The 26,838-nt window shown below is 38.3% G+C and overlaps 1 protein-coding gene across 1 annotated transcript; it reads right to left on the bottom strand.

Annotated features, from left to right (window-relative positions):
• Nucleotides 1-9,358: 9,358 nt before the first annotated feature.
• Nucleotides 9,359-18,406, bottom strand: crybb1l3 (crystallin, beta B1, like 3). The gene is made up of 6 exons (XM_043718432.1): nucleotides 18,336-18,406; nucleotides 18,100-18,173; nucleotides 17,000-17,118; nucleotides 16,075-16,207; nucleotides 12,436-12,578; nucleotides 9,359-9,549 (listed from the first exon to the last, which is right to left on the bottom strand). The coding sequence occupies exons 2-6, from the start codon at nucleotides 18,163-18,165 to the stop codon at nucleotides 9,381-9,383; spliced, it is 630 nt and encodes a 209-aa protein (XP_043574367.1). The 5' UTR covers nucleotides 18,166-18,173; nucleotides 18,336-18,406; the 3' UTR covers nucleotides 9,359-9,380.
• Nucleotides 18,407-26,838: the final 8,432 nt, after the last annotated feature.

The raw sequence follows: 26,838 nt of genomic DNA, 5'->3' as shown, positions 1-26,838 counted from the left end.
TGATATCGTGTTCTTTAAAAAGTCATACATTATTGGAGAGAGAGTAATAGTTGAGTCACATGTTAAAAGCTTTGTGGTAGCTGCCTTGAAGCATTACATAAACCTGTACTTTTTTTATTGTCAGTGATGAACTGTACCTTAATTAATTAGCTCTTTGCATTTACATAGGCTATAGTCCAGTCATCAAGGGTCCAGACAATAATTTGTGTGCAATCAAAGCAATACAATAACAAGTGGATCTCTATGATCCAATTATCCACATTGAACCTTTATTTTCTTGAGGATCCACTAGACCAATTCCATTAGCTTTTACGAGACGTTTTGTGGTATCGTTAAAATCATGTTAGGATCCAAGTTATATCATAGGTTTCCAGTTGTTGATAGATACTTTGAGTAAATATGTTAATTATTGGTTAGTGGGAAAGTAATTGTTATACAATCATACGCTCATAGAGCCATACAGTGCAGAAACAGGGCCCTTTGACCTAACTTGTCAATACCAACCAAATTTCCTAATCTGAACGAGTTCCATTTGCCTCCGCTTGACTCATATGCCTCTAAGAGAAAGTGAGGACTGCAGATGCTGGCGATCAGAGCTGAAAATGTGTTGCTGGAAAAGCGCAGCATGTCAGGCAGCATCTCCCCCAAGTCCCTCCTTTTATCTTAGCCTGCTTGGCACACTTTCCTCATTCCTGAAGAAGGGCTCATGCCCGAAACACCGATTCTCCTGCTCCTTGGATGCTGCCTGACCTGCTGCGCTTTTCCAGCAACACATTTTCAGCTCATATGGCTCTAAAACTTTCCTATCCAAATATCTGCCCAAATGTCTTTTAAATGTTGTAATTGTACTTACTTCGACCAGTTCTCTGGCAGCCCATTCCATATGCGCACGACCCTCTGTGTGAAAACGTTGCCCCTCAGATCCCTTTCAAATCTTTCCCCTTACACCTTAAACCTATATTCTCTAAATTTGGACTTCCCTACCCTGTGGAGAAGACCTTGGCTATTCACCTTACCTATGTCTCTCATGATTTTATAAATCTGTATTAGGTCACCCTTACACTCCGGGGATAAAGCTCCAAGCCTATCTGGCCTCTTCAAACCTTCCAGCCTCTAGGACAGCAGGGCCTGATTTTCAAGCCTCTCTGTCAGAACAGCTTGGAAATGGCAAACAGGACACGATCATGGATTCCCACCCTTGTTCCAGTATCTGGCAATTCTTATCAGCACAGAATACAGGTGTAGGTCAGAAGTCCATGCTCAGCACACTTTATCTTGCCAGCTCTATTGGAGGACCATACCTTTCAAATCCCCCACTGCCTGCATTGAGTTTAATATGAAAGTTTCACAGCACCTCAGCAGAGTTATGGACCATGGTGGAACCCCTAGTCTTAAGTTAAGAACAAAAATAAAATTAGGATTCAACATTATCCATGTTTGGCTGGGCTCCAAGAGCAGTCAATGGACTCAGCTCAGTAGGGGTCTGTTTATACAGCTTAAATGGGATTGCACATTGTGTGAAAGACAACTTTATTTCTTTGAAGTAATCTGAATAATTATTTCAATCCCTGTGCATTTATTTGGACAAAATTAAGAGGTATGAGGTTGATTGAAAGTTTTCTTGGTTGAACTTTCACTTCTTGTGTTTGATTATTTCATGGAAAGTTAAGTAGGGTAATGTTTCTCAAAGGGAATTTTAAATGGATTTTTTCATGATCATTTCAAGAACATATGGTTTTGTATCTCGTGATTACTGGGTGAGTAGGCATGGGGAGAGCATGAAAGCAGAGAGGGAGTGTGGCAGAAAGAAGAAGCACAGAGGAGACAAAAACTTACAAAAGTGGGAAAATGGAGAGAGAATGGGAGATATGGGGCAGGGGAGATATGAGAGGAATAGGAAAGAAGTATGGTGGTAAATGAGGGGTGTAAGGGAAGGACTGGAGGACATGGAAACATGAATGCATCTAGGTGTTGCTCCCAACAAATAGAGGCACGATTTCTGGTCTGCTTGTCTCTCCATCCCCCTGCCTCCATTGCTGGCTCAAGCTTGTATTTGGAGGTAGCAGACTCATCTCCAGCTCATAACTACTTCCCCGATACAAGACAGCATTGTATGGTCAGGAAAACATCTGCGTCTCTGTAAAAATCCTGCCATAACTCATCTCACTCATAACAATATGGGGATGATTTTAAATCATTGAAATTTAAAATCATGCCCATATTGTTATGAGTGATGTGAGTCACACTAGCTAATTTTTCTGCTTTATTTCTGTTCCCTACTCTGAAATTGTCAGTCATAATTTAATATTTTATTCTTAACCACCTCCAGCTAGAGAAAAGTGAAAGTACCTGGATTGCCTCAATATAAGCCTCAATAAAAGCAAAATGTTGCAGCTGTTGGAATTCTGAAATAATAAGAAGGTGGAGAAACTGAGGATGTCTGGTAGCATCTCTGGAGAGAGAAACAGAATTAATGTTTCAAGTCCAAAGACTCTTCTTTGGAACTGAAGATAAGTATTTAAATGTTTAGATATCTAATATTTAGATATTTTGATCCTTTATACGTCAATTTTCTTTTTTTTTATTCTCTCTGTTGTGAAAAAGTGGATATTAGCCATATCAGTTTCGAAGTGCACATTGAGGTGTTTCTCCCTGTAGTCATGTACGGTCACTCTTATCAACAATGTATGCTTTCTCAGACATACATTTAACTTCTAAGTTTATTTGTGAAATATTTGATTGGCTCAGTGAGCTTAACCAATATGAAGTTAATTTATAAAATCTAGGAAATCATCTAGGTTAATTCCCAGTCTTTGCTGTTATTTTCACTTCAGCAGTTGAGACAATACAATTGGCTTTAGTACCCAAGGGTTAGGGAGAGAGAGAAAGGTGCCTTGATTTTTTTTTAAATTTGTGACATGTGAGCTTTGCTGGAGAGACTGGCATTTATCTTCCCTTTCTGAATGACATTCAGAAGGTGAGAACAAACTGTACACCCATAGTACTGTTTGGGAGAGAGGTCCAGGATTTTCTAACGGCAACAGTAAAGGAGCAGTGGTAAAGGTCTATGTCCAAATTCTATTTCATTTTGAGGTGAACTTAGAGATAACGATACTCATCTGCTGCATTTATTTTTCTAAGTGATAGAGGTATCAGGGTTAGATGATGCTGTCAAAAGAGGCTTGGCGAATTGCTGTCATGTGTTGTTTTAGCTAGTGCAGTACTACTGCCATTGTGCAATATTGGTGGAGGGACTGAATGTTTCTGATGATGATCAAGGTGCTCTGCATGCAGCCTGCTTTGTTCTTGATAGTGTTCAGAATCAGAAGGACTTGCCTGGGTTTGATAACATACCCTCACACAGTCAAATAGACTGCTGACAATCACCATCAAGGATTAAACACAAATAATGGTAACTAAGCGAGATACTGACATTATCTAATAAATTGTATGCTAGTAAGAAATGATAACAGGTTGTTCTGTATAACACATTTCATTAAAGCAAATTGGTTGTAATGCAATTGATGAATTGGGCTCACTGTTTCTAAAGCTTAAATGTTTAACACGTGTATTGGTTATAATGCAATTAGTTTAAATGGCATAGCTATTGCGTGATTTTCTTATAACTTGTGATTACACAAGAACAGAACTTGTGTTATAGCAAAATGCACTGTATCTTCAAAGTTGAAGATGCTTAAAATAAACAAATGAAAATAATTTTTATCTGTTTAGTTTGGGTCAAACTGAAAGCTAGACCATATTGATGAAATTTGCATAATTCTTTTTGACAAAGATTAGGAGATATTCTTACTAATGGTAAAGTAGCAGAAAGGATAAAATGTTTGGTTGGCAGAAATAACTAAAGATTGTTCCCTCCTCATCCCCTGAGATCTACATGGGAGTTTTCTTGAGTTTGGCTTCAAGGAACTATCAAAATTTGTTGATGGTTCTAAACTAAGGAATATGACAATTACAAGGAAGAACATAGTAGAGTGCAGGAGAACATGATAAATTGGACAAGTGGGTAGAATTATTCAAATGGATAAATATGATGTGGTACATTTTGCAAGGATAGATATTTAACAAGATATCTGTGGTGATTGGAACCAGCTGGATCTTGTTTCCTATGAGATCTTTGATTGGGGTTGTTAACCTGGGCCACTCAGGCTGACAAATATAACCAGGAGATAATGGAAGTGGGATTTGAAGTTTGTCTTCATCTCCCTGAAAACTGGTTGAATGGTGGGTTTGTGGGTATGGCTTTGCTGCCCTTTCCCCTGTATGTAGTAGTTTTTTGCAAACTGCTGCTTTCTGTTTATCGTCAACTGTGTATTTTGTACTGTTTAATAAAATTTTAAAAAAACAGGAGATTTAGAATCTTCTCAATGCTGGGGACTGAGTCTGAGCTAGGAGAAAGTGAGGACTGCAGATGCTGGGGATCAGAGCTGAGTCTGAGCTGTCTGGCCACAGCCAGTGTACAATGCACAAGTAAATATAGGATGACTTGGTGATGGGTTTCCAGCTTCTATGCAGTTATTTCAATATCAGATATAAGAAGGCCCTAAGGGGCAAGTTTTTCACACAGGATAGTGCGTGTATGGAATGAGCTGCCAGAGGAAATGATGGAGGCTGGTACAATTACAACATTTAAAAGGCATCTGGATGAGTATATGTATAGTAAGGGTTTAGAGAGATATGGGCCAAATGCTGGCAAATGGGACTAGTTTAGGTTAGGATATCTGGTTGGCATGGACAAGTTGGGACCGAAGGGTCTGTTTTCATGCTGTACATCTCTCTGATTCTATGACCTGCTAGGTGTGCTTTTAAATTCCATACCTTTAATGAGCTTCCCCATGGTGGAAATGCATTTAATTATAGACATTTAGAGCAAAACAAGGTCATTTGGCCCATTTTCCTATTCTTCGGATGCTGCCTGAACTGCTGTGCTTTACCAGCACTACTCTAATCTAGAACCATTGTGTCTGCATCAGTCAAGAGATATGACAGCATGAATCCAATTTCTCAACTCTAGCTCATAGATCTGAAGGCTATGATAATGGGTGAATATCTAAATAATGCTTAAATGTTATAGAAGATTCTGATGCACCCTGCTTTTTAGTCACTAAATTTCAGATTTCTACTATCATCCGTGTAGAACTCATCTTCAGCACTTCTCTTAGCCTTCTACTTCTTACCTTTAAAACTTGGCTATTCATCCTCCAATAGTAGAAAAAATTGCCTTTCTTACCAATCCTATTCATGCCCCTTATAATCTAATACATTTTCTTTCAGGTCCACTTCCAACTTTGACTGCTCCAAGAAAACAACCCTTCTCTATCCAATCTTTCCTCAGAGCTCAGACTTTCCAAACCATGCTGCATCCTGGTAAACGTCCTCTGCACCCTCTATAGTGCAGTTACATCCTTCCTATGACCTGAGGAGCAGAACTGCATGTGGTATTCCAGTTGTAGCCGAACCAGCATTTTATAGTTCCATTCCAGTTGTAGCCTAACCAGCATTTTATAGTTCGAGTATTGTCTCCTTGCATTTGTATTGAATGCCTCGGCTAATAAATGCCTCGGTATTCCTTATGCTTTGTTAACACCTTATCTAACTGCCCTGCCTCCTTCAGGAACATACGGATCTGAACATCTAAATTTCACCGATCCTCACTTTTTCCAAAGTCTTACTATTCAAAGCTTAATCTCACATGCATTACCTCATACTTATTTGGGTTGAAGTCATTTGCTGTACCATCCAGTTGACACCTTTGTTTCTTTGTAAATGCTTCTGCTTTATCTTTTGTATTAATATGCATCCTCTTCAAGTGAGTTGTTTATTTGTTGTGATAATATACTGAGTTTTGAATTCCATTGTCTGTTTTTAACACTTGAGACTTTCTTGCACTAAAATGATTTTAAAAAGGGGACAAACCATTGACTTAAAATAACCACAACAACCAGCTGATTAGCCAAACCTATATAAATCTAACATGGAATAAACAAGAACTAAAATAGGGTATACAAAGTTAAAAATCACACAATTCCAGGTTATAGTCCAACAGGTTTATTTGGAAGCACTAGCTTTCAGCGCACTGCTCCTTCATCTGGTGAACAAACCACACTCTGAAAGCTAGTGCTTCCAAATAAACCTGTTGGACTATAACCTGGTGTTGTGATTTTTAACTTTGTGCACCTCAGTCCAACACTGGCACCTCCAAATCAAAAATAGGATAAATAGACAAGGTATTTTCCCCGGGCTGGGGAGTCCAAAACTAGGAGGCCTAAGTTTAAGATGAGAGGGGAAAGGTTTAAACGGGGCCTAAAATGCAATGTTTTCATGCAGAGGGTGATGCATATATGGAATGAGCTGCCAGAGGAAGTGGCAGAGGCTGGTACAATTACAACATTTAACAGGCATCTGGATGGGTATATGAATATGAAGGATTCATGGGGAAATGGGCTAAATACTGGCAAATGGGACTAGATTTATTTAGGATATCTGGCAGGCATGGACAATTTGGACCGAAAGGCCTGCTTCTGACTCAATGAATCTATAAAAACAGAAATTGCTGGAAAAGCTCAGTGGAACATCTGTGGAGAGCAATCAGAGTTAATGTTTCAGGTCCAGTGACCCTTCCTCAGACCCAATCTTATTTACAGCATCCGCAGTTCTTTGTTTTTTGTAGAATAAACAAAATTGTCTTAGCTGCAATTAATATTTTCTCAGAAGGTACTGAAGCTAGTCCACCCAATCAGGTGTGAAAAACCTTCATCTCCGATTTTGTTTTACACCTTTACGTTAAATTTCACATACCAAAGAAGAAAGACATTACCCACAATTATCAAGCTTGGAGACAATGAATTCATACCTAGAATACACAAACTAGGTTGTACTTGAGGAAATTGCTTTTGGCAGAGGAGGGGAGGTGGATTTGTGACTGCAGATCTGGAAAACATTGCTCCCTCCTTCAACCTGGTGACAGAGCTGATTAAAAGAAACGTCAAAATACCATGGACACAAAGGAGCAACTGAAATATTTGCTATGCCTGATGTTACATGATATCAATTAACAATTATGACCTCAAGTTAAAATCTTAAAGCTCAACTACACCCTACAGACTTTAAACATTTATTCTGTTCATCTTCTTCTTATACTGGACTTTATCCCTTTTTAACTATCTGTGGGTATGTATGTACATGTTTGATATCATGTCTTTACTAATTTTCCTAGGGTTTGGCAGGTAATAAAATTGTTCTTTATTTCATTGAAGAAAGTCTTGTAATTGTTTCCTTATTATTTCTGGTGAACTATAGTTTGCTACATTTTAATTAGAGGGGTACACATTCTGGCCGATAAAGAATTTTAAACATCTATTGCAGCTAACCAAGGAGTTATAAAAAAGGGGAAGTCAATTCATTCCCCCTCACCTGATCATTTAGTATATGTATAATGAGTAATTATAGAGGAAATGAGGCCTCTCAATGCCATATGCATTGAAATAAATTGAACATTATTGGGCTTTGTGTAAGCGCCTCATCTTCCACCTCGGAATCCTCCAACCACAAGGGATGAACTCAGATTTCTCCAGTTTCCTCATTTCCCCTCCCCCCACCTTGTCTCAGTCAAATCCCTCGAACTCAGCACCGCCTTCCTAACCTGCAACCTTCTTCCTGACCTCTCCGCCCCCACCCTACTCCGGCCTATCACCCTCACCTTGCCCTCCTTCCACCTGTCGCATTTCCAACGCCTCTCCCTCCTCCCTACCTTTTATCTTAGCCTGCTGGGCACACTTTCCTCATTCCTGAAGAAGGGCTTATGCCCGAAACGTCGATTCTCCTGTTCCTTGGATGCTGCCTGACCTGCTGCGCTTTTCCAGCAACAGATTTTCAGCCCTGATCTCCAGCATCTGCAGTCCTTACTTTCTCCTGGGCTTTATGTAAAGTCAATTTTAAACAATTATGTAATACGCTTTTACAAATGTTATGAATTTTGCACAATAATGATTATGCTTCAGAAATAATTAAATGACAATGAAGTGTTTTGGAACATTGTAGGGTTGTGAAACTTGCTATAGAAATGCTTTTTGATCGTGAGATGCAAATTTCAGTATTGATGCTGAAGATAGATTTTTATTCAAGTTTTATTTGAATATAAACAATATGAGTTTGGGTATTAAAGCAATTTCTGCCATTTTTCTTATATACCTATCTAGATTCCCCTTAAATGTATCTATGCCCTTTATTTTATCTACTCCTTGGGATACAAATGCTGCATTCCCACTGCTCTTTGGGCAAAGATTTTTTTTCTGAATTCCCTTTTGGAATTCTTGTTGACTGCCTTATATTAATTGCCTCTTACCACAAGAGCCACATGCTGTCTGCATCTACTGTATCACTTTTGATAAATCCACTTTTGCAGTCAAAAGGAGCCCATGGAGCTGAATTCCCACAGGATATTTATTAGAGAGTCTAGTATAAGAGTTTAGTTAGAACTATAGCTTGTATTGTTAGGTTAGATCTCATTTAGCAACAGAACTGTCCTAGCTTTCATGCTATTTGACATGAATGGAAAAAGTAAAGAGGCAAGTTCTGTGAACCTGTATGCAATCCCTGCCAGATTTTCCTTTATGCATCCCCACAGGTGATGCTTAACATCCAGATTTTAAAGCCCAATTATTTCACCTATGTTTCTTCAAATTAGTACATATGGACAATTGTAGGAATTATATAAGCAACTAAATTTCAATGCTTTGTTTTAAAATAAGTAGTTTGTAATGGAAGTTCCTGTAAATTGACAGTTTGCAGATACATGATACTAAATGTTTGTTTCATCAAGGTTCCAGAATGGCAGTACATATGTAGTATGACACAATTAACCAACTGTGGCTAGCTATTTGAAGTTACAATTTTATTATCTCTGTAAGACAGCAGAGATTACTTTTATTGATAAAAGGAATGACATGAGCTACAAATATTTAAAGTATCGGAAATGAAACAGAAAATCAATACTGAATGTTATGGATGTGAGGTTTGCTAAAGATGTCTGCATCCCTGAGTAAGACACAGCGGAGAGTCATCCACACTGTAGGAGATCATCCATTCCCCGTTTTCCAAAAATCATATTCAGGGCCACAAAAAAGAGGAATTTATTATGCGTTTTGAAAGGCATGAGCCAAGATATAAGTTGGACTTAAACCAGATATCATTTTTTGGTGCAACTCTAAAATAATTGAGATTTGTTGCCAGTAAAAGAAAATAATGGATCTACAATTGCCACTATAACTTAAAAATGGGAAATTATATATAATAATTCTCACTGTGGTCCTGATATGAAAAGAATAAAATTATTCCCATGGCTGTCTAAAGCATGATTTATTTCAGTTTATAAACTCAAAGCAACCCCTTTTGTACCATTGTTGATCCTTCACACGGCGCATGGACTGAATCAAAGGCTGTTGAGCACCCCATTCATTCCAGTGTTTGTATGATCCACATTCTAGCACGTATTGATATCCCCTGTAGCCTGGATATTCATAGCCGACCCACCTACAAAGTACAAAAAAAATTAGAGGGCAAATCTGTAATTATGTTACCAAGTAATGACCATTATTGCTTGTATAGATTAGGTAAAATATAACTACTGCATCAATTGTATTCATATACATGTATTTTGTGTAAACTGTGCTTTAAGTTTTTCAGAAACTATAAGAAGTCAATGGTATTGATGTGGCTAGCTCTCAAGTTGGTGCAGCTACATTAATTGCATTTTTGTATCTTTACTAAAGTTGTGAATTGCATGAAGAAAGAACAAGAGTATGCCACTCACACCTTTAAACTTGATGCACCATCGAGAAGATGATAGTTGATAGGATTTTAACCTCAACACTACATTCCTACATACTTATAGTCCATTAGTAATAAAGAATCTATCCATCTCTACCTTAAAAATACTTAAATATTCTGTGTCTACTGAAGGAAATTTCACTGAGAGAAAAAGTATTTCCTCATCGCTGTCTTAATTGACTGACATTTTATCTACAAATTATGACCCCTAGTTCTAGATTACCTCCCACAACATCCCTCTCACGTCCACCTAGTCAAGTCCTGACAGGATCTTGCGTTTCAACTAAATCACCTCTGATTCTTTTAAATACCAGAGGATACAGGTATAACCTGTTGAGCCTTTCTTTATGAGGCAATCTATTCATTTCAGCAATTAGTCTTCTAAATAGTCTCTGAGCACTTCTCTGAACTCATTAATATCCTTTCCTAGTTATTATACACAGTTCTCCAGATGCGGTCTCACCAATGTCTTGTAAAGCAGAGGCAACCCTTCCCACTCTTGCATTCAATTTCCCTCACAATAAAACATAACATTCTATTAGCTTTCCTGATAACTTCATCTATTTCCATGCTAACTTGCTGTAGTTTAAGCACCAGCATCTTAGTGCTCTGCAAATGCTCACTATTTAGATAATGTGCTTCCTTTATGTTACTTTCTGCTAAAATGGACAACATCCCATTTATTCACATTGTACTCCATTTTCCAAATCTTTGCCAACTTAGTTACCCTATCTATATCCCTTTGAAGCTCCTTATGTCTTAAAAAGGAGTGGGGAACTTAAGTCATTTAGGGCTATTCAGGACTAAGATGAGTAAGAATTTCTTCACTCAGAGTTCTGGATATGTGGAATTCTCTTCCACGGGAAGCTGATGGGGCCAGTTCATAAAGTTTATTCAAAGGGAGCTTGACATGTCCCTTGCAGCTAAAGGGATCAAGGGGTATCAGGAGAGGGCACGAATAAGATACTGAGCATGCATGATCAGCCATGATTGTATTGTAGGGACGAATGGCCTCCTACTGGACCTATTTTCTATGTTTCGTCACAGTTCATTTTCCTACCTAAATTTGTGCCATCAGCAACTTTAGCCACCATACCTCCAAAACCTTCACCGAGTCATTGATATAAATTATCAACAACTGAGACCCCCAATACCAATTCTTGTGGCAAACCACTCATGGAATCCAACCAGTCCAAAAAAGACACAGTTATTCCTACTCTCTGCCTCTGGCTCGCCAGCCAATCTTCTATACATATCAATATGTTACCCCCTATACTATGAGTATTTAACTTTCACAATAACCTTTAATGTTACACCTTATCAAATGCCTTCTGGAAATCTAAGTTCAATACATCCATTGGTTTCCCTTTATCCATAGTGCAAGTTATTTCTTCAAAGAACTCCAATAAACTAATTAAATATGATTTGCCTTTGACAAAACCATGCCTCTGCCTGACTACCTTGAATTTAGGAGAAAGTGAGGACTGTAGATGCTGGAGATCAGAGTCAAGAGTGTGTTGCTGGAAAAGCACAGCAGATCAGGCAGCATCCAAGGAGCAGGAGAATCAACGTTTCAGGAATAAGCCCTTCTTCAGGAGTTGAATATTTCCTGATGAAGCACTTATGCCCGAAACATCGATTCTCCTGCTTCTCAGGTGCTGACTGACCTGTTGTGTGTTTCCAGCACTACACTTTTTACCTTGAATTTACCCAAGTATGTTGTTTTAATATCTTTAATACAGTTTCTCACATTTCCCTTATGACAGAAAGAAAATTAACTGGCTTGTAGTTTTCTGCTTTCTGCCTCCCTCTTTTTGAGTAGAGAAGTTAAATATTTCCAAGCTAAAGCAACCTTCCCTGAATCTAATGGGTTTCTGGAAAATTAAAACAGTTGCATCAACTATCTCATTTGCCAACTTGTAAAAATTAATCTAAGTTTTTTTTCTGTTTATTAATATTTCATGATCTCTTTGAATGATCATCAAACCATAATTCAATATACTCCCTTAACAAATATTGCAGATTTAAAAGAGTTGAAATATTTCACTATATTAATATCAGCATTATTTCTCAACATTAATCTTCCAACTCTTCAACTGTTACTGCCCCATGAGTTGTCTCTCAAACGAACTTGTGGCATTCATCACCTTTATCCTTAAAGGTTCTCGCATTCATTCTCAATCTCTCAAGGTATTACTTTACCTTATTTCAATGACCTTCGCCAACTATATGTCCCAATCTACTTGTCCCTTCATTCAATCAAAATCAGCAGGTCTTTCAGATATTTTGAATGGTTAATCTTTTTGAAGTCAACCCTAAAATCCAACTTGTCTCACAATTTCTTATTCTTTTATGAATCTCTTTGTAGTGCTTTCGTTTTCTTCCAACATCATTCAATGCTTCCTGTTTTGCATCTTTATCTTTTCTCTTCAGGAGTGATCTGAGCTATTATTCTATATGACAAATAAATGTAAATTATTTGATAAAACTGATATTGAGGTCTGATATGTTTAAGATGCTAAGGTTGTCTTTTACAACTTTTCCAAGCAAAAATATGATTTCCTAAAAGAGGAAAGGAATGTTACTCACGTTCCACCAATTACTTTAATACTGGCAACTCTGTCCTGGAAACCATAAACCCAGAGACTGGGAATATCCTCATCACAGATCTCCATTTTTCTTCCATCGAAGTTAGCACACTCATGAAGGCAAATTTTATGGTCCTGCCCATCCTATAATGAGTTGTCAGTTTTAGGCATTGTAAGTAATGATTCCATTGTATTTTTTACCAAAATGATACCTTTCATTTCCTGACTTCATTTGAACTAAATCTTAAACATTCTCTGCAATTACTAATTTCAAGGTGATCTCTCATGCTTACATCATGTCCGTTTTTGGCTTACTATCCAATAGTAGCAATGATTCCTCCCTGCTGGGTTTTTAACATATTGACAGAAATAAATCTTGTATATACAGTATTTACAATATGTCCAGTAAAAACTCCATCCCTTCCACCTTTTCAATCCTCACCAGCACTTTCTCAAGATCAACTGGGATGAGCAACAACTGCAGGCCCAGCCAGCACATCCAATAAATGGATAATAAGGGTTAAATCCTCCACAATTATGATTCCATTTTCATTCATTTCTATATTTCTCTATATGTTTCTCCATAAATTGAATTCCCTAATTTAGTGGTCATAAGTATACTAATAATTAACCTAGTCCTTTCCTACAATGAAGGACTCTCCTTCTCAAACTCCCATCTGAGGAGTGGTCTCCCTGAAGTTAAACTATTACCATCTAAATCCATTTGGATCTTCTTTCTATTTCTTTGCTGGCTATGCCCTTTCTTGTTGCCTTCATATTGAGCTAGATTTTTCCACTGAGTGCCAGAGCTTTAATATTGTAATCACTGCCAGGTCCCAAGCCATCGCACTTTGGTGGCTTAACTTTAAAGGAGGTGACTAATTGATAGGCTGCCACTGCATTTGCCATCCAAGTGGCAGTAGATGGAACATGCATGCAGATGGGCCACTTGAAGAATCAGCTGGCAGCCCCACTGGGAAAGGTAAGTGCTGTTCAGACAGTCAGAGAGGAAGCGGGCACCACCTGGTGAAGGTGCTGACCCAATAATCTGAACAGCTTGCATAAACTAAGGGCCAGGTATCAGAAACTATTAGTCTCCATAGAAAAGAATATCCAATGATCGCATTTGGCTGTAAATGCACTGGATACAACCTCTCTGTTCATTTACTTAGGAGTGCTCTTCTCCTTTTTACAGAAATGCACAACATCATATGATGGCACTCCATCCTTCAAGTTTGAAGATGTCCCAGTACATTGCCAGGGTCCTGTTTGTAAAATTTAATTGAAGCACAAAATTATGGATGAATTTCCCTTTTAAAAGTCTTCATTGGTTATTGTGTCCATTCAATACATTCACCTTTCGTGCACTAAGGAATATGCATAGAGCTACAAATGGGATCACTACTAGTGTTATTTAAAGGTCCAGGTATCAAACTTGCAGGAAAAAAAATTCACATAACTCCTGGCATTCCACAAAATCATGTCTCACAAACTTGATTGATTTTTTTGAAAAAGTAACAAAGAGGATTGATGAGGGCAGAGCAGTAGATGTGATCTATATGGACTTCAGTAAGGCATTCAACAAGGTTCCCCATGGGAGACTGGTTAGCAAGGTTAGATCTCATGGAGTAGAGGGAAAACTAGCCATTTGGATACAGAACTGACTCAAAATTAGAAGACAGGGTGGTGGTGGAGGGTTGTTTTTCAGACTGGAGGCCTGTGACCAATGGAGTGCCCAAGGATCAGTGCTGGGTCCTCTACTCTTTGTCATTTACATAAACTATTTGGATGCGAGCATAAGAGGTACAGTTAGTAAGTTTGCAGATTACACCAAAATTGGAGGTGTAGTGGACAGTGAAGAAGGTTAGAGTTGAAAAATGTTGTGCTGGAAAAACACAGCAGGCCAGGCAGTATCCGAGGCGCAGGAGAATCGACATTTCGGGCATAAGCCCTTCTTCAGCCAATTCCTGCTCCTCGGATGCTGCCTGGCCTGCTGTGTTTTTCCAGCATGACATTTTTCAACTCTGGTAAGAGACCTTGGAGTGCAGGTTCATAGCTCCTTGAAAGTGGAGTCGCAGGTAGGTAGGATAGTGAAGAAGATGTTTGGTATGCTTTCCTTTATTGGTCAGAGTAATGAATACAGGAGTTAGGAGGTCATGTTGTGGCTGTACAGGACATTGGTTAGGCCACTGTTGGAATATTGTGTGCAATTCTGGTCTCCTTCCTATCGGAAAGTTGTTGTGAAACTTGAAAGGGTCCAGAAAGGATTTACAAGGATGTTGCTAGGGGTGGAGGATTTGAGCTAGAGGGAGAGGTTTTCCCTGGAGCGTGGAAGGCTGAGGGGTGGACCTTAGAGAGGTTTATAAAATTTTGAGGGGCATGGATAAAATAAGTAGACAAAGTCTTTTCCCAGGGTTGGGGGAATCCAGAACTAGAGGGCATAGGTTTAGGGTGAGAGGGGAAAGATATTAAAGAGACCTAAGGGGCAACTTTTTCACACAGAGTGGTACAGGTATGGAATGTGCTGTCAGAGGAAGTGGTGGAGGCTGGTACAATTGCAAAATTTAAAAGGCATTTGGCTGTGTATATGAATAGGAAAGGTTTGGAGGGATATGGGCTGGGTGCTGGCAGGTGGGACTGGATTGGGTTGGGATATCTGGTCAGCATAGACAGGTTAGACCGAAGGGTCTGTTTCCATGCTGTACATCTCTGTGGCTCTACGATTCTATAACAGTTGGAATTACTGCAGTAAAAACAAAACTGTGAATGCTGGAAATCAGAAACAAAAACAGAAAATGTTGGAGAAACTCAGCAGGTCTGATAGTATCTGTAGAGAGAAAAACTGAGTTAAGATTTCCAGTCTCAGGACCCTTTGTCAGAATGTTTCTGACTGGGAAGGCAGTTCAGTGATTCCTGATCACATGGTTTGCTGATCAGAATTCTGCTTCTCTACCTTCCCTCTCTAGATACTTCAACTAATTTGTAGAAGGCACAAGGTGATTGGTTGACACTTATAAAGGCCTCTGATTTATTAGTTAAAAGTCACAGCTTATGCAACAGATGAGGGGAAATAATTGGCTGTCTTTAGGTCTGAGGTGCTTTTTATTGGAGAGCAACAACTGATGATCTCTGACCCAAACATTCCCAAACCCCTGTTCAGCCCCCTGGGAGTCAATCACAGTTGTTGGTAGGCAGGTGGCTTTTATCATCAATAACTGGGTCACCATTTCACAGACTAATCAGCTACTTAATGGCAGCCAAATCTCCATTTGTACATAATCCCATTGTTCCAGCTTTTCTGTCACAATTTTTTACCCCAATGTTCGAACCACTAGCTGTAAACAGCACTTACAATGAGGGGCAGCTAACTTGCTTTGAAAAAATATTGTAATCTTTCAGAAATCCTTGACTTTTGAAACAGTCCTTTTCCCATTTCAGCCAATATAGAAAAATAAAAAAGAAACAGTCTTTACAGTGAGGGGGGCACCACTAAGTTTCTGTGCTGCCCTCAATGAAATGAGCATGGGCAGGTTAAAATCCATTATCCCCATGTCCAAATATAGGCCATTTCCAATTCTTATCTAACTTTTTAGAAAATTCTTTATAGATGTGCAATATGAAGTCTTGCAGCAAAACTTACCATTCTTACAGGTCTGAAAGACATCATACAGTCAGTGCGATAGCTGTTGGACCAGGAGTCCCAACGAGGATATTCTCCCTTCTCCAGCATGAACATCTCACCACAGAAGTTCTGCTGTTCATAACCCACCCACCTGATAAATAAATTATTGCAACAAAATCAAGTTTGCCCTTACATGTTACACAATAAACCAATTTAATAAAAAGGATAATGCTTTGTAAAATGAAATGCATGTTGAAAGACTCAAGTTGAAAAACTAAAAATATGTAATTTGTCATGAGTCATTGGATCTTGAATATACTCACTGACTGATCATCGCGAGTTACAATGATTAATCGAAGTTCTGTGTTTCATAACGTGGTTAATGTATTCCCACAACTTGTAAGCCAAGGTTTATAATGTAATTTCTAAGGCACAAATATCCTACTGATGCTCAATGTGGTAAACCAGAAGTAACCATTTTGGCCAGGTACCAGAGGGTTACTGTTCCCTGGGCAAACCATAATGTTGTATAAATTAATAACATAATTGTAGGAAGTGGTATTACTTATTTATGTATATGCAAATCAAAATATGAATGTCTCATCTCTGAAGTTATGGTCTGATATTAGTTAAGTGTAGGAGGTGTGTTGTGCACTCCCTATTTGAAGATCACCATTCTGTGACATATGTTATGCCCTCAAAATCTGAGGCAGAGCTTCAGAAGATAAGTATGTCAGCATAAATATGTATTGTAAAAGAAATAGGTCTCATCCTGACTTACTATTGACTCACTACCAATAAGCTGAAGCATAAGTATTCAGGACTCTGATGTTTAAACAAAAGGAACTGTGTCCACCTGCAAAAGCTGGGGAAAATGCCAATGCATCAGGAAAGTTAATATATAGTTGCACTACAGAAATCGATTCTCAAAGCAATCTCTTACGGTCCACACTCAACACGGATGGACCCCACTTTATCGAACCCCCGTTCACAGATGTTTCTGCACTCTGTATTGATATCCATCCTGCGACCTTGGAAGTTTTCATACTCATATATGATCATCTAAGAACAAAAATGGCACAAAGGAATTTCAGTTAACATCTTATAATTGAAGCATTAAAATTGAAATATAAAGCATGCACTTAAAACCTTACCTTGCATTATTAATTCAAAAAAGTATACTATGAACACTGGGTATATGAATGTTTTGTGCGCCACTGAGATATGGAGCAGCAGGGTCTTGTATTCAACATCTGTGTTTGGCAAGTTAGTTCATATCTCAGTACTTGGATAAATGGGTAGTTAAGGAAGTAGCCAGAATTCTCACCCCCTCTTATTATCAGATGACTGCTGCTCACATGTAGACATTATTAAGGTCAGGATTGGTTTTGACTGCAATTTATATTAAATTCAAATTCATGCTATCTCAAAGCACCAATGAAGGTTAGTCACCTGTGATCACTTGAGCAATAGAGAATGGGCTTGCTCATAGGGCTATTGTGGTATATTGATGGTGCCCCTACCTCTGAGCCAGGAGGCCTAGGTTCAAGTTCGGCTGCTCCAGAGGTGTATAATATCATCTCCAAACAGGTTGATTTGAATATACATTTGGCTTGTTCCTTCCCAAACATGTATAATTCAATAAGAGGGAAGTTAAAACTGATATTTTACTCTATGCCAATTTCAAACCATAACTATTTGCAGGAAGTTAAAGTCTGGTAAAATTATTTTAGGCAAATTAATATTGCACTGTTTTCTAAGTAGAGAGATATAGTAATTGCAATGCAAAATACTTCACAATAACAATGCTTATTGATTGTCATTGTGTATGCTATGGAGTCTCAGTCAGTAAGTGGACTGACCCTGGATCATACCTGTCACAAACTTTCTAATGACAAGCCACAAGTTAGCTCACATTAAGATACTTCTATAATAGGAACTGTTACTTAATAATAAATCTTCATTTGCACTAAACTGCACCTACTCTAATATCACTAATAGATAATTTATAAAATTGAAATAAAAACACACCAATACACCTACCCTGTTAGTGCGAAGACTTGAAGCAGAATGGCTTCCAATACTACCCTGAGTTCCAGTGTGAGACATTGTGACAACTGTTAAAACAATAATTGAAATATAAACAATTTATTTTGCTTTAGTTGCTAAATGGTTTTATACATATTTGCTTAACTTGATTTTTCCTAAAATTTTATATTTTATTAAGTTTTCACAACAGTTCATAAGTTTAACTTTTTGGAAGTATTATAATGGCTCACCCAGAAACAGCTCAATCTTTTGCCAGACAAGAGAGAATATGAAAAGTGATGTTTCAACCTCAGTTCATCCTATTTATATATCCAATGGATTTGCTTTTTGCATTTTCTTTCTTTTCAAACAGGTTAGATCATAAAGGGATAAACAAAACAAAATGTCATTATACTGAAGCAGCAGAAGCTGACTCCAGCTCTTTGCTTTGTTTCATTGGCAACACCACACAAATCAGCAAAAACTACAGTCTACAGTAGACACAAGTGCAGCCGAGAACAAAGAGTTGACCTCGTAGACAGCTTTATACAGCTTTTGTTTAATTTACGCTGCAAGAACATTAGCAGATACTGTGGAGAATATGTATTGTTCTAACTAACACATTTCATCTTACAACTTGCAGTGCCGTCATTATTTAAGATCTGCAGTCAGAATTGTGCATGTGGAAGTAGGATGATATCAAGCCTGCACTCTCTGGTCAAGTTGGACTATACATTGCTGGGGACTGTTCCCCAAAAAAATGTAGGGCCCCTTTCACATACCTGCAATATATTAAAACAATGGTGAACTGCAACAGCGAGTATTAGTCTTTATTATGTAATCACAGAACTCTGCTCTGAAACCATCTTAGTCACACCTTTGACAGTATTATTTGATGCTAAAATGGTTGTAATTAGTTTTTCTGTGTTATCAGTAAATTATTTGGAAGTTCTAGCATGCCTGAGCCACTAAGCATGAACCCCAACGGTCTATTCTTTGATCTACTCAATTCCTGAGTGATTCTTCACTTGCGTGCAATTTACAATTCTGTAAATACCAGTCCTCTCCTAGCCTCTCCCACCCCCACCCCCTTTATATACAGTAATCTTATCACCAAATCATGCATTATTTCCCCCACCTCCGCTACTCCACTGGCACATTCTCCCTATTTGAACACCTCAGTTAGTTCAAGACACTTTGCCTCTCTTTATCTCAACTGTGCTCCCAGACCCCTCTCAGTTTCCTCTGCACTAAATAACTTTTCATTCTTGCTACTTTCAATGTTCATCCAAACTGGTTTCCTTCTCACTGACCTCTAAGTTGTCTCTCCATATAATTCTATATTTATTCGTAGCTACCCTTCCAACCTTGTTATCTGACATGGCCCACCACTTCTGCCATCACATTAACAACCAAACTTCCTTGAATCCATCATCAGACTGACAGACCACTTTTCCACCTTCTGACCTCTTTCCTTCTGCATCTGCAATGGAAAAAAAAATTCACATTACAATCAGCTGCACTTTCAAATTTCAAAAACCTTACATTCTATTTGCCAGAAAGGATCAATATAATTTGTTTCTTTCAAGGAGCTCTTCAATAATTTTTCCAAATTTTGATTTTCAGGGGCTACTTTTTAGTTGTCAAGGGCTCCTTTTTAATTCTCAGTAATTATTTCATTAGGTAACAGAGGCATGTGGTAATATTATTTCTCTATTTGTGTTTAATTTTTGGAGCTTCCTTCCTTAAATAGATAAAGTAGCTCAAATATCAAAGACTGTGCATATGTATGTATTTTAAGAATATACATTGTTACATATTTTATTTACCATGCAGTTGGAGCCAGATTCGATAGGAGCAGATAAAACAGTGAAGTTTAAGAGTCATTTAGACAGACACATGAACAGGTCGAGATTAGAGAGATAGGGACCATGTGCAGGCAGATGGAATTGGTTTCGAATAGTATCGTGGTTGGCACAGACATGGTGTTCCTGTGCTGTAGTGTTCCTGTTCTATAGAGTTCTATTTTCTGTTCTGTGTTCCATGAACTTTCAAAAGGATATGGGATAAATATTTTGACGGAAAATATTTGTACCATTATGGAAAAGAGCAGGAGGCTAGAACGCTAATTGGAAACTTTTATATCATTGTCATGATGAGCCAAAAGGTCTCCTTCTGTGTCGTAGAACTTCATGATATAGCTACATCTGGTCTTGTTCAAAATGCTACTTTTAAGTATGTATCTTGACTTACAAAGAGTAGTCAGTTTGATTGACTTTCTCAGCAACACAGCAACACTTTGTAACTTTTATCATCGGACATGATGTGTAGAGACCCACTTTTATAGATTATTTCTAGTGGCAAGACACCAGTCTTTAAAAGCAACTTTCCATGCAATTGTTTTGATTATAAAGGGTGACTCAGGCCAGGTTCTGAAGAACCATGTGTGTGTGGCTGAAGGACTAGATTATTGATTGTTCATTTTACTTGTAATTGTAGTCTCCACAGAGAAAAAGGGTCAAAGACCTAACGATCCAGACACTGTCTCAGTGCTTAAGGACACAACCTGCTCCTTTATACTTTCCTAGGAATCTTTTATCATTGAATATGGGATAGAGAGTTCTGAGGATATAAGAAACCTCACAGTGACCAGTGGCCATCATTGTCAACCCTCTCGGAGTGCTCTGGAATCTCCAGGGATTTAAAAATCAATATCCAGACCACTGCTATATTCAACCTGGAGAAATATCATTGGGACATTAAAATTTTTTACAATTTTCTTTGAGTATACTATTTACCAATTATAACAATATCAGCAGTGGGAAAGCTTAGCTGACAGTCAAGCATTGTTCAACTGGGTAATGAAAGGTTCTGCTTTCCAATTAGCTGGTGAAGGTAGTGCGTCACCAGATGTGTTCATTGACCAACTAATGGCTGGATCATGAGGCCAAGTAATTTAATTAAATTTCCAACAATACACTTAATCACAGTTGGCAACCCTACTGCCAATCAACAGATCAGAGACCTACCATCACCTCCCAACTCGATTTTTATGAGGTCAGTGTGCTCACTTTAACTAACTTACATTGTTCCAACAGGAATTACTTTTCATATTTTACTCACGTGTTACCATCAATATAGGGCCTCTTCCAACTGGTGGTTTTCAATTTTTGCTCATTTAAGTCCAAGGGGCTGAGAGTATAGCATACCTGTACACAGGTAATTTAACTACCCATTGTCAGATCTATCGGATCATGTCATTATTGTCAACCCTTCTCCATGCCAAATGATTTATCATTTAATGTCCAAATCTGATCAACAAAGATGACCTTCGGTTCCTTTCTCTACTGTTTATTGTTTCCTTACACACTCTTCTCTGCCACTTTCTCATTCACCTCAAAAAACAGAGTTTTTGTACTTGTTTGTCAGTACAATTTAAGCCATTCATCCAATTGCCTCTCCCTTATCACCTCACACCCCACCCCACTTCACTGTCAAAGCCTACTAAACTACTGCCTCATCAAAACCTTCTTGCTAAAGGCCTTAAACAGGTTACAGTACATCTCCTGAACTCAAGCACCATCTCTCCAATCAGATTTTTATCCCTATTACTGCCCTGAAACTGTCCTATGTTTCAAATAATGTCTTCTACAATTATGGTGTAAAACCACACCTCATCCTTCTCAGTCTCTCTCTAACCTCTGAGATTGTCCACAGCCGTATCTTTCTCCTCTGCCTCCCCTCATCATCCAGCTAAATGGAATCATGTTGCTTGGTTTAACTCTTACTTATCTAATTGCAGACAGTGCAACTCAAAATTTTTCAACCTTTGCACTATGACTCCAGAGGCCTTCAAGGATCAATTGTTGGGGCTACTCTAGTTCCTCAAGATTCTGCCCCCATGCAACATCATGTGAAGATATGGGATTGGAGTTTGTTTGAATGCTTGTGATATGTAGCTCAGCCTTTTTCATTATTACTTTTGTGTTGTCAGACAGATTCTCTGATTGTTAGCCCCACATAAAGCACAATTTCCTCCAAGTAAACAATGAAAAGACTGAAGTCATTATCAGTTACCCCTGCTACAAACCTCAGTCCTGTGCTACTGATTACACAAAGAAAAAAAACCATGGGCCCAGAAATTGCTCTGGACCCTGGTTTCTGCTGACAACCTGAGCACAATAGCCCTGGGCCCTGGTTATTATAACTCACTATCCTGGAAGTTGATTCCTCCCCAATCAACAGCTATTGTCTCCTATCCAGTCAGACTGTCCACAACTTCAGAGTGTTTTTTGACCCAGAGTTGAACTTCTAATCTCATCTTCTGTCAAACACAAACACAACTGACTTGCATGTTCATAACATTGCCTGTCACAGTTCCTGCTGCAGATGCTCTATTCCACACTTTTGCCGCATCTAGACTCATCTATTCCAATACCCTTGCTAGTCTCTCTTCCTCCACATTTGGTACACTTCAACTCATCCAAACCTCTATTGCCTGTAAGCTGTTCTGCAACAAGATTCATTCATCCATTGCTCTCTGACTTCCACTAAGCTAAAGGGCTGGCAATAGCCTAATGGTATTATTGCTGGACTGTTAATCTAGAGACCCAGATAATGTTCTGGCGACCGAGGTTCAAATCCTGTCATGGCAGATGGTAGAATATGAATTCAATAAAAAAAATCTGAAATTAAGAATCTAATGATGACCATGAATCCATTGTTGGAAAAACCCATCTGCTTCACTTATGCCCTCTTTGGAAGGAAACTGCTATCCTTACCTGGTTTGGCCTATGTATGGCTCCAGACCCCCAACAATGTTGTTTATTCTTAACTGCCCTCTGGGCAATAAATACTGCCTAGCCAGCAACACCCTTATCCTGTGAATGAATATTTTTAAAAATCCCAAAGCCACAATTTCCAAATTCTGATCCTTGAGTTCAACATTTTCAAAGCCTCAATCTTCCTTATTTTTATTGTGTTTTATACTGTTTATTATTATTGTGCATTTATATTTGTATTGAAAATAAAATGCTTGAAGAGCACAACTGTCTCACATATGTTCAAGGGATAAGGAGCTGCCCTGTCCACCTGGACCTTCTGCTACTTTTGAAGATTTGCTTGCGAGGAGTCCACAGCCTCAGTAGAAGGAACAGGTACGGCCTTTGTGGTTCAGTGCAATATCCCTACCTCTAGAGCAGCAAACCTGAGTTCAAGCCCCCTATTCCAGAAGAGTGTAATAACATCGCTGTTCAAGTTGATTAAAATATCTACAAGAAACAGATAGTGAATAGACAACATAATTCACTGGCCTTTTCCACGTGATTTTGGTATAAAGGTCTCCAGCTTAGCATTACACAGGAAAAAAAGAGATTATCCCTTTATGGTTTATATCATTTTAATTATATCAAATGAGCTAGCATTTACAGATAGGAATGTGTAAGTGACACAGTAGTCATCTATACTATGGATGCATTTAAGTGGAAATTAAGTAAATATGCAAAGAAAAGGTTATGTTAATAGTATTAGATGAAGAAGGATGAGAGCTCCTCTGGAGCAGAAACATCAGCATTGACCTGCTGTGCTGAAGGGTCTATTTCTACGCTGCATGTTGTATTCAATTAAAAAAAAGACTACTTACCCTCTTCCTTTATCCTCCAAGAACTCTGCATCAGTTCAAATCAATGTATCGCTACTAACAACCATGCCTTCAGTTATCTAGATCATAACAGTTGAAATTCCCTCCCAAAACCTTTCCACTTTTCCAATTCTCTTATGCTTGAAGGCCTACCTTAAACTAAACTCGTTCACCATGCTATGCCTCATTGATGATTGTTATCTGACTATAGAACTGTACTCCACATTGAGTCATTCATCTATGTTAAAGATCTTCTATAAATACAAAGTTAAAAATCACACAACACCAGGTTATAGTCCAACAGGTTTAATTGGAAGTACACTAGCTTTCGGAGCGACGCTCCTTCATCAGGTGATTGTGACAATCACGTGATGAAGGAGCTTCGCTCCGAAAGCTAGTGTGCTTCCAATTAAACCTGTTGGACTATAACCTGGTGTTGTGTGATTTTTAACTTTGTACACTCCAATCCAACACCGGCATCTCCAAATCATGACTCTATAAATAAAAGTTATTGTTCTTAGTTCAGCCTTTACATTAAGTATGTGCTCACAAAAACATCTAGCAGATGCTTACTTTGTAAGCATTCAGAAACAGGTACTTTTATGGCAACCTAATCTAGGGCATTAAACCCAGCTGTATTACATTAACGTTGCTGCAGCTACGCATGTTGTAATTAGTTGGCAGGTTCTTATGGCACATTGGCAGCATCCCTAGCTCCAAGCCAGAGGCCTAGCTTCAAGCCCTACTTGCTCCAGAGGTGTACCATAATATGTCTGAACAGGTTGATTAAAAATATTGACACTTGGCAGTACTTACCTCTTTTGTTGACTTTCTCCTATATGGTATACCCACTCACCTAAAATCTCATAGGTCTACCATTCAAAGAACTTCTTGAACATGGAGTTGCATGCTTCTAAATGTTATTATGAAGTTGTATGATATGTATGATAAGTACTGTGGATCAGGGCTCCATTTAACACATTTATCTCATTGTAATAACTGGCCAAGTAATGGACTCAGCGGGTAGCAATAGTATAACATAAGTAGTATATATGCTGCTACATGAGATGTCCCATAAACTGTTTTGTAACAATTGTATGCAATCAGCCTCACATTGTGTTTAGATTTCTTTCTGTAATTATACCTTTCCATTTTTACCCCCTTTTCCTGATCAGACTGATGTAATGAGGGTGTGGTTCAGTAGATGTTTGCTATTCTCTGGTGGTTCACTTAAATGATCATTCTTTATGAGTGAATTGAGATTGTATGGCAGCAGGCTGTTTAATATTGGAGGGGCTAAGATTAGCAGTGAGTGCAAACCTCCCTTATGTCAACACACATTCCTGCAATTAACCAGAAATTAGTGATCATATGTAGGATCTGCAGGACATATCCCATCGTGAAGCAGATTTAGTTTCTTGAGAACTTTGGCTAATTGCAGTGTTCTTTTGTTACAGTTCAAGTAAATGTTTTAAGTTTAGAGTTTATGTTACAGTAAAAGTGTGAAAAAAATACTTAAGCGATTTATCCTTTACAAGTTTTTTTTTAATGAGGGTCCTGCCAGATTGACATTGCAGCTCAGAAATGCTCAGTAGGCCACTGACATCAAAATAAAAAGTTATCTTGTCCTCCACTGGAATAAAATTGAAATTAAACAAACAAAATTAACTTTCCAAAACTGTTGTCCAATGTGTCTTGAAATTCAATGATACAAAATAAATTAATATAACTTCAGGATAAGATAATAATTATACATAACTGAAGTTGAATCATATGGCACCATCTCCCCCTACCAGCATCCACTTGAGCACACTAATGTTAAATTGCAACATGTGATGCCAGAAACAAGAATTTGTTACATTTATTCTCAAACTTAAAATTGTCCAATTTCTACTGATATGTATCCAATTGATTCTTGAATGAATTTGCAATTTCAATTTATGTATGAAACATTGTCTTTAAAAGCTTGATCAATGATAAATTAATTAATTACATCATTTCATTACATTAACACTAGGTCACGCATGTCCATTGGGATTTTGCCCCAGAACTTCTTGTCATTGGAAAGCCAAAGTAAGCAGGGGATCTGCAAATCTGTATAAACACACCAATTATTTAACAATGTAATCAATCAGACTGATGAATTCAGATTGAAACATGATTACTTTGGAAAAGGAAATATAAGTTAGGATATTTATGGAAAGAGAAATAAACTGAAGGAAAGACCGACTGAATTAAGATAGGAAGATAAAAGAAAGAAAGTTAAAATTTTAAAAATTAAGTTATTTAAAAATGAATACATAATCAATTAACTCTGAAAGAAGGGGTCTACATACTCATACAATGCTATTTTCAGTGCCAAAGTAGTTGTTTGGCAGTATTTAAGATGTTTCTTGCTGCTAAATATTTACATACACTGGAATAGACAAGTTTTATATTGCTTTGTGAGTGTTTTGGGTATCTATTCCTTAAGTGTTACAATTTCTTGTCCATCTTAAGTTCTTCTGTGAGATTACCAGCACAGAAAAACATCAGAAAGTGGACAGTTCAAACAGCAACCTCCTGAATCCCATACGGTGGCCCAGTGGTTAGCACTGCTGCCTCACAGTGCCAGAGACCCGGGTTCAGTTCCCGCCTCAGGCGACTGACTGTGTGGAGTTTGCACGCTATACTAAATTGCCCGTAGTGTTAGGTAAGGGGTAAATGTAGGGGTATGGGTGGGTTTCGCTTCGGCGGGTCGGTGTGGACTTGTTGGGCCGAAGGGCCTGTTTCCACACTGTAATGTAATCTAATCTAATCTTAACTACATGTGAGGTACTGCAAGGTGCTGTCCAGTTTAATAACAGGGAATGTTGATAGTCTCACCATAATGTTTACCACAAAATTCAGCCCATTACTGTTTATTTCCGAGGTAGAATCAGAGGTAATGGTATTATATCTGAATAAAGGCAACTGCAGAGGCATGAGGGAGGAGCTGGGTAGATTTGACTGGGTGAGCATCCTAGCAGGAAAGACAGTGGAACAGTAATGTCAGGAGTTTCTGGGATAATTCAGGAGACAAGGCAGAGATTCATCCTGAGGAAAAAGAAGTATGGTACAGGGAGGATGAGACAACC

The sequence above is a fragment of the Chiloscyllium plagiosum genome, chromosome 28 (genome assembly GCF_004010195.1).
Source record: "Chiloscyllium plagiosum isolate BGI_BamShark_2017 chromosome 28, ASM401019v2, whole genome shotgun sequence".
In the NCBI taxonomy this organism is placed as follows: domain Eukaryota; kingdom Metazoa; phylum Chordata; class Chondrichthyes; order Orectolobiformes; family Hemiscylliidae; genus Chiloscyllium; species Chiloscyllium plagiosum.
This window is presented reverse-complemented; position numbering and strand designations above follow the sequence as displayed.